Genomic DNA, 9,528 nt, shown 5'->3' on the forward strand with positions numbered 1-9,528 from the left:
AAGCAAACACACAATCCTCTGGGAAATTAAACAACCTTACCTTTGTCTAATTTGCCATATATATGCTTTGGAAGCTCTGGTGAAGACTCCACGTTAGGAGGATAAACGTATAGTGCTCGACTGTGTGCCCCGCTGGCGTCCCGCAACTCTACTGAGTCCTTGCAGACATTAAGGATATTTCTCCTGAAGTCCTGCACCTCAGGATCCTTCACTAGATCAAACTCACACACTGGCATGCCAATGGCAAAACCTGAAAACATAACAAACATTGCCTTAGGACAAGGTCAGCACAGAAAATTCATAAAATTGTTGACTGACCGACAAACAATATTATATTAAGGTCCCAGTAAAAAAAAAAAAAAAAAAGTCAATAATGATGACAAACTTTGGATTTTTATTTTTTCAACCTATTCAGCATCTTTTATCTCATTATATGAACCCATAAACATTTCTAGAGCAGTCCTGAGGGTGCTTTCACTAGCTTTTCACAGTTCAGTCAATCACACACTGAAACTGAAAAATCTCCAGGACAAACTATCAAAACAAAAGCAATTCTAACATTGATATTACTATCGTATACCATAAAGTAGGGCTGGGTGATATGAAAAAAAATATATAGAATTTCAGGAAAAAATCATCTCATAACATGATAGCAATATAGACCATGATACAGTACCATTTCTGTAAATTTAATCCATTAATAGCTTCTATATATTGACGACATGTAAAATACTATTTATTTTTATACATTTTTATTATATACTCAGAATTGTACTCATTCATTTGTGATCATGTTTCTCACTTTATTTAGATCTTCACAGCAAATTTATTGATTAAAAAAATATTTTAAAAATATTAATACAATATATTATTAATATATTTTTTTACGCACAAATAAATAATTCGAACATTAAAGAAAAGACAGTGCTTTATTAAACATCCTACTGTAAATATATCACAACTCAGTTTTCGATTAGTAATGTGCATTGCTGCTAGCACTTCATTTGATTTTCTCAGTATTTTGATTTATTTTGAACCCTCAGATTGCAGATATTGTAATAGTTTTCAGCTTTCATGTGATGTTTATAATCTCAATTTCTGGTTTTGTGGTCAAGTCACATTTATTAATTCACATACCATTTGTGATGATACATTTGTAATAAATCATAATACAAACAGGAAAAAAGAAAAATAAACACCAGATATGGAACAAGCATTAGCCAGTTCTAGCATTTAGTAGATCAGAGTAGGCAAGGGCTGGTATAAGGTATGATAACCTTGGATAAAAATATCACGGTTTCACAGTTTTTTGACTACTGCTCTAAAATATACACTAACGATGGGATCAGTAGGATTTTTAAATGTTTTAAAATAAGCTTCTTCTGCTCACCAAGCCTGCATTTATTTTATTAAAAACACAGTAGAAATTGCAAAATTATAAAATGCTCTTGGACTATAAAATAACTGTTCAAAAGCAGTTTATCATTTCATTTATTCATTTATTCCAGTAATTTTAATGATGAATTTTTAGCTTCATTACTACAGTCTTCAAAGTCACATGATCCTTCAGAAATCACTCTAATAATTAATTATTGTTATTATTAATGATAAAAGTAATAAAAGCAATATTGACTCAGGTAATAATTTCATTTGAAACTACATACATTAAGAAAGTTGAGATATTCCATGAAAATGTCAACCTTGCCATGAAAAAAAATTTATTTTCACTAAAATACAGAAACCGTTTCTGGGTTTTTTGTGTAAGCAAGTATTTACAGTACTTTAAAAATACTCAAAAATGCATCTGTCAAGGTTTTCAAACTATTCTATTTGATTTACCAAAGTCACACAAGTGGCAATTTCACATCAGTCACATCACTAACAGAGAGATGTCACATCCATAACGACACTTTTTTTCTCATAAATGTGAAAATATTAAATAAATTGAAACGAATCATTTTTGTTTTATAGCGAGCCAACTCTTATCCTTTTGATTATTATTGTTTATTTGGGGTAGGGCTGTGCAATTAATCAAAAATCTGATTTCGATTATGGCTTCTAACGATTATGAAAAACCATTAACCGAGATAAACGATTATTCCATTATTTACCGCCCCCTGTCCAGTTGTCCTCACTTGTTACTCTTAAAAGCGCGAAAGACCGCATGCTTTTGTGTGTGTAGCGCGCAGACAGCTGAGCAGATAGCACACACATCTAAAGTCATTAACGTGAGCACTTTAATGTTCAAATAGTTGTCAAAACGCAGTGTTTAGTGATTATTCATATTAACCCTCATTTTGTAATAAACAAACGAGTTGAGAATCAAAAGACACTTGAAAGCGAAACCATTAAAGTGACAGAGCACAGCTGCCGCCTGTTTTATCATGATTAATAAAACAACGAGAAAATCTCTCTTTGCTCTTGACTGAAGACTTTTGTAGCTAAAGTGTTTTTCTTACGGTGAAGAAGCTAAAAGCAAAGTTTGTTTCATATTTTTATTTTATTGTATTTATTTCTCTTTCCTTTGCAGGGAGGAAAATAATATATGCAGTTGAAGTCAGAATTATTAGCCCTCCTGAATATTAGCAACCTTTTTCCCCCAATTTCTGTTTAAAGAAAAGAAAATTTCTGATCATAATAGTTTTAATCATTAATTTCTAATAACCGATTAATTTTGTCTTTGCTATGATGACAGCTCATAATATTTTAGTAGATATTTTTAAATACAAACATTCAAATTCAAAGTGTGATTCAAAAGCTTAATTAGGGTAATTAGGCAAGTCATTATATAACAGTAGTTTCTTCTGCAGACAATCAAAAATATATATTGCCTAAAGGGGCTAATAATATTGACCTTAAAAGAGGTTTCAAAATATTTAAATTTGCTTTTATTCTAGCCAAAACAAAACAAATAAGCTTTTCTCCAGAAGAAAAATATTAGATTTCGATAAAGTATGTTGTTACAGTAAACCCGCAAACTTTTTTTGTCACATCCATAACGCATGTCTATTTCCCATTTAAAGTACAAAACATGTTTACAGATTGATATTTTTTTGATCCCTTAACTCTGTGGTCAGTTGTTCTGGAAAATATGAACAAAAGTTTCAATATAATGGTAACATATACTTTCTATGTGAATTTATGTTTTGAGTTTTTACTGCAATTGTCACATCCATTAGGTTGGAATTGCTCAGTTATTTAACTTTTTTTTTTAAGTAATTAACAATTTCAATTTTTTTTCATTTAATAAATGCCGCCTTAATGAACAGAATCATTTACTTAAAAAAAAAAAAAAAAAAAAAAAACGGGAAAAAATCTGACCTTAAACTTTTGAATGGTAGTGTATTCTAGTTAAATGTCTGGGTAAAAAACTAAAAACTTTTTTCTCCTTTGTACACATTATATTTTATTTTGAGCAAGATTTAAAATATTTTGGAGCAGTAAACGTGTCGGGTAAATTATTCAAATCAATCATTGACTTCTGCTGTCTTCATTAGTTTCAAAAACATCGATTTTTTTTGACAATTTAAAGCAGCATCTTCGGAAATCATTTCTGCTAGAGATCCTGTTGTCCTAAAAAAACATAAATGAAAAAATCTTACATATACCTTAAAAATGGTATAGCAAAATTTTTTGACGGTTTTAAAACCTTGACTTTTCCAAATCATGGAATAGCTTGAAAATGGTTATCATCCCATGTCTAGATCAGAGATGCCCAAACTACAGGGTCCTCAGGCCAATGTTGGCCCTTTGTGTCCTTTGATTTGGCCCGCCAAAGCCCAAATGATTGGGAAAGGTTGGGGAATATCTTTAACAAAGATTTTCATTTTCTATTTTAAAGTAACCTTTTGTTTGTTTGTTTGTTTGTTTTATTGTTGAGCTACAAAATAATATAAATATTTACATTTACATATGTAAATGAATCCGATTTTTAAAAAATGTGCTGTCACCTAACAAATAGGGGACATAGCAGAAGACATCAGCGTGCAAATAAAGGCAAATTCAGCATGACTAGTGCATTCGCCATTGAACTTCACTGTTTTTATAAATGGATTTTTGTTTTAATGGTTTTATTGTAATAAGTTAGTTAATATAATTAACATTTTCAAAAAAGTATAATGCATTAGCAAGTAAGTAGAAGTAATGTTTATTATTTATTTATGAATATTATGAAATAATTTAGGAAAATACCCATGGCCACTTCTTACAGTTTGCTATATTTACTTTCGGCCCACAGCTCTCAATCAAGCTTGGATTTTGGCCCCTCATAACAAAAAGTTTGGCCACCCCTGTATAGATAAAAAAAAAGCTGCCAAAGTTTAAAGTCTTACCAATTTCTCTGTTGAGGATCTTTTCCTCTCTGTTCCCTACAGGTTCGATAACTTTTAGGAATGGCTGGAAAAGCCGAAGGTCGCAGAGTCTTCTGGTCTCATCGTAGAACTCCTCTCGCTCTGCCTCTTGCGTTACACTGACGAAAATATAAGAGGTCTCCTCCTGCAGCAGATGGTGTAGGGGGTATTTCCTAGCCTCCTTAAACAGTTCATGTTTGATTGTTATGAGCGTAGCCTCCCGGAGGCACTCTAGTGTCAGGATCATGCCATTGGGCAGCAGACAGTCCACCAAAATCCTGGGGGGCATCAAATGGATGCCCCATAACTCTCCCGAAGAGGGTCTTGGAGGCATGATTTGTAATCCTCACAAAGTCAACAAGGGAAGCAATAATTGTCAACCTCCTTCTCTCCTGAAAGAGAACAGGATAAATACAGTAAGTTTTGGCAACAACTTTGACATCACACATTGTTTTCCATAACAATAAGATTAACAGATAAGACTAATATGATAAGACAAAATGTTCAAGTCAGCATATCCTGAAACAAACAGTTGTTTTATCAAAAAAGAACCAAAACTGATTAATCAATGTGTTGTCATTTACAGTAAAAACTAAGGAAAAAAAGTCCTTTCACTACTGAAAATATTTTGCCTTTGGTTTTAAGTATTCAAGGCATTGTAAAAAAAAAAAAAAAAAAAAAAAAACTGTTATTAACTGTTATTATTTCTGTTTACTTACGGTTGTGAATTGCACTATGGAATGTTGATATCTGCTCTGTCCACTTTTGATGTTGAAAATTCAATAAATTCAGTTTAACAAAGTGACTATCATTGACATTTTTTAGTTTTTGAAATAATATACGGTATAAGAAGTAATATATAGACTGAACTATGAGTTAACAAAATTATTTACTTAACCTGTGCCTCTGCAGACGTAGAAGTTCATTCATGCTTATAATAACAGTTGCTTTTGTATCATCAAATTGCAGTGCTCATTATATTTCAAATAGTTTGGATTAGGGCTGCTCGATATTGAAAAAATATGATATTGCGATATTTTATTTTTCTGTGATATTGTGATATGAACGCAGTTTCACAAAATAGTTTGAAAAGCTCTATGTAATAGTTTTCTGAAGAGTCTATAACATTATTCAGAATCAGATACAGAAATTAAATAACCAAATTAGAAAAAAATGCTTTTCTTACTTTGTTTTGTCTCATTTCCACACCAAACATTAAAAAATTCTTAGAGCAAGTAAAAATATTGTTTTGTTTTTATCGTAAGAATAACTTTTTAAGAAATTTAAGTCACAATTAGGACATTTTCCTCAAAACAAGCTAAATTATCTGCCAATGGAGTGAGTGGAATAATCGAGTTTTTGCTTTGAAATGTAGATATTTGGAATAGAAACAAGACAATTCTAAGAAATATTTTTTTATGCATAAATCATATAAATTCCTTATAAATACAGTGACTAAATAAAATTCTGTAGCTCCTGCTCAACTATAATTCAGACTCCACATTGCATATCTTTGCGATGTGACTATTGCACATGTGCACATTGTGATATGGATGCTAAAACAATATATTATACAGCCCTAGTTAGAATCTACATCAAATAACTCAAATATAATAAATTAAAAAATAAACAGTAACAGAAAACTGTACATAATTAAAATATTTGCAAAAATAATTCCACTAGATTGCTATATCAGGGTTTCCACAGGTTTCATTACATCAAATGTAAGACTTTTTAAGACCATTTTAAGACCATAATGAAGGAAATTCAGACTTACACACAGCTAAACACTAAAGATTTTTTAAATGGTCAAGATAAAAAAATTAAAAAGCATTAAAAACAAACGTTATTGTAAGGAAGATAATTAAATCATATTAATAAGCAAATAAAGTTAATAAATAAAAGTTTCTTGAAACTTTTATTTAAATATATTGTTAGTGATTGGACGAGTGTCAGCCCGATTTGGTAAAGCTTTACATAGACATAGGAGTATTTAAAACCATTTAAAATGATTTGAGACCTACAACACAATATTTCAGTGGATTTAAGACTTTATTAGATTTAAATTAGATTTTTGAAATGTTAAGACTTTTTAAGACGCGTATACTCTGTATATTTAATCAACTTGTTTTATTAAACTGACACCAAACATTTTATACGCTAATTAAAACACACAAACACCCAATAACAAACAATCTAGTACTAAACCATGAGGCAAACAGAGTTATTTGATGCAGTCACATCCCTGACATCAGCCTTAAAAAAACATCCTTACAGGAAGTTCAGCACAACCCAACATCTGAGTCACTGAGCAATGACAGGAATGTATCACTCAGTAAGAGAGGAAAGATATTTCCACTCAACACAAAGCCAAAAACATTTGGCACTTCATACTCTACTCTAGTGGATGACTTGTTTTTCCCTGCAAACACGGGCCAACAAAAAAGACACCGGGATACATCTCCTGGGTGTAAAGCTTCCGAAAATGATTCACTAATCTTACAAACAAAATCTTTCGCCATTTTAAAACACCTCAAATGTTTTATCTGAAATATCTGGATTTTTAAACTAGACCGTAAATACATCAGATCTCATCTATCCCCATATGTAGTTCTTCTGGTTTATTTATGCAAAACACCATGCAAATATTCATGACAGAGATTTGTGGGTCTTTGTTACTTCATGGTTGTAACCGCTCCACATTTTAACACTTTCTTTTAACACCAGATAACAGCAAAAGACAAATCAATATTTACAACATAAGATAGAGGTTTTTGTGCTTACCTTGGTCTGTTGTTAGGGACACTTGTAAATGTAAATGTCCATCATATTTCAGACCTTCATTTGATCTGTTTATAGCTTCTCTTTAGATTCAATGATTTATACTGTAACAACAACAACAAAAAGATAGGCATTCAGTGGCTAGCGGAAAGTGAACCTGCTCACTCGGTTTACTCAAAACAACTGAACCAATGCCTGTGCCAACACTACCAACAACAACAATCCTCCACATCAGTGTTTAGACTGACATAGATGGGAAGATAATAAGATTAAAAGGTTTATCATTCTTGCATATGAATAGCCCCAGCCACAATGACAAAGGAAAGCACTTGCTGCAACAGTTTACAGACATATAAGTCTCGTTTATAAACGATATACTAGAGTTAAACTCGAGTTTATTCATATTTAACAAAACTGAATCATGACGGAGCAGAAACATAGACTAACGTTACTATAAACCGGCTTCATTTTACAGCGTAAAACAGAAGTTTGACAAATAAAGAAGTCGATATATTTTAACATGAATTATATAGGTAAACACGTTCATTAAGAATGTAAAAAATATATATATAAAATTAATTTCGGAAGGTTAATATCCATGGCATAATTAGCCTGATAGCCAAGTAGCAACCACATATAAAACAACCAATTAAGCGTAAATGTATTATATTCGTGTTGGAGAGTTGAAATATTTCTATAAATAAAACAAATTTCAGCTACAGCATAGGGGAGTCATTAAAGACTGTTTTTGTTTTCGTACAATGATGAGATATCGATTCTTTTAGCCACCTAGCCGCTAAGCTAACGTTGACCCACAACAGCAAACCCGAGAACTTTCAGATAAAATGTGTAGTAATATCCCGCCAACGACGCTTTAACAGTTATAATTCAGAAACAATAAATATATCACAAAAAGCCAAGAGGCATTGTTATTTTTTTTAAATCAAGAAATACACACGTCTCATGTTTATCTATATAGCTAACATGGATATGTACCGGAGAGTTTTTCTGAGGTAATCCGTTGTTGGTGTTCAGTCGCTCTGTCAAGGCTGTAAATCCAGCGCGGGGCTCTGTTGGGCCTCTAGCCGCCCCGCTCTGACACGCACCGCCTCTCCATCATCACAGCGGCGGCGGATCGAGAGCGGTGTTTTCGCACAAATCATTCATCACCGAGGCAGAAAGACGAAACACATGCTGTCCAATATCCGATGGTTTGGATAAAAATCGTCGGAAACGCTGTCACGATGGAACAAGGGAGGATCCTGTGGATAAATAAGCACTAAAGTGGCCGGATAGGTAAGAGGGAGGGTGACTGCTAAAGAGGGAGAGAGGGACAGAGAGAGAGCGAGGATGACAAACCCAATGAACTCCTTTTTTTTCCTATCGATCATCCCACTATGGTATGGGACAGCCATATGGTACACAAACAAACTTGAATTAAGCTAAAGAATCGTGGTAATCTTTGCAGAAACAATGACAAATGGTAGATCTTATTCTGTACTTGCACTGTAAATACAGTAAGTGTATTTTCGACTATATAACACACAGTGCTATGTGTGCATGATACACTGCTTATTTTGGTACACAGGCAAACAGGAATTGCAAATGCAGAAATAGACAGAATTTTAGCGAACAGTGCATGAACGAATGTCAAAATATGATATTCTGAATAAACTCAACATACATCAAAACATCAACATAAATAAAATGTAGAGCTCGATTTCTCTATAGAATGGGTATTAAGACATTGGTTAACTGACTTTATTATTAAATTAAGATTGTTTTCAGAGATGCGATAATTAAAATGAATTATTTTCAATAATTTGTATTATAATCGAAAATATAATAATAATAATTACTATTATTATTATTATTATTATTATAAAAATACATACTTATTAAACTATCAAAACCTTGCTAAAATATACCTAAAATATAAAATACACCTACAGTTTTCACAATATGCCTATAAAAATCTACTTAAATACTCTTGTTAAGAAGTTGAATGGGATTTGATTCGTCTTTAGTTTTAAATCAATTTATTGGTTGTTTAGACACCAAAATATTTTTTTAGAATTAAAAATACTTATTTTTAAAAACATTTTTCATTATTTATTGTCTCAAAAACAAATACAAGGCACGTAGAGATTAGAAGTAGTGCTCTACCTTGAGTGCTTCACACGTTTGTCAGCCTCGCTCATCCTCTCATTGCGCGAACTGAATCGTCAATCAGATTCTCACATCGATAGGAAATGGACTGTACCAATAGGCGTGAGGGAGGTATTGAAATATATTAAAAGACATTTCAGACATTTTAAATTATTTGTTTGAAGACAGTTTTGTAAAGCATCTGATTACAAATATTTAATGTCCCTTTACCTCATATATACAAACGTTC

At 32.1% G+C, this 9,528-nt stretch overlaps 1 protein-coding gene across 7 annotated transcripts in view; it reads right to left on the bottom strand.

Moving 5' to 3' along the window:
* Nucleotides 1-9,349, bottom strand: part of pik3ca (phosphatidylinositol-4,5-bisphosphate 3-kinase, catalytic subunit alpha) — a 33,166-nt gene extending 23,817 nt beyond the window's left edge. The window contains exons 1-5 of one of the 7 annotated variants that reach the window (XM_073916935.1): nucleotides 9,297-9,349; nucleotides 8,127-8,392; nucleotides 7,134-7,234; nucleotides 4,332-4,741; nucleotides 41-250 (exon numbers count right to left, since the gene is read on the bottom strand). In XM_073916935.1, the coding sequence (XP_073773036.1) occupies nucleotides 41-250; nucleotides 4,332-4,683 (562 nt within the window). In that variant the 5' untranslated portion in view covers nucleotides 4,684-4,741; nucleotides 7,134-7,234; nucleotides 8,127-8,392; nucleotides 9,297-9,349. Of the gene's footprint in view, nucleotides 1-40; nucleotides 251-4,331; nucleotides 4,742-7,133; nucleotides 7,235-8,126; nucleotides 8,466-9,296 lie in introns of those variants that run through there. The other 6 variants (XM_068224385.2, XM_021479874.3, XM_073916938.1 and 3 more) reach the window with 6 other exon arrangements.
* Nucleotides 9,350-9,528: the final 179 nt, after the last annotated feature.

Source organism: Danio rerio, chromosome 11 (assembly GCF_049306965.1).
Source record: "Danio rerio strain Tuebingen ecotype United States chromosome 11, GRCz12tu, whole genome shotgun sequence".
NCBI lineage: Eukaryota > Metazoa > Chordata > Actinopteri > Cypriniformes > Danionidae > Danio > Danio rerio.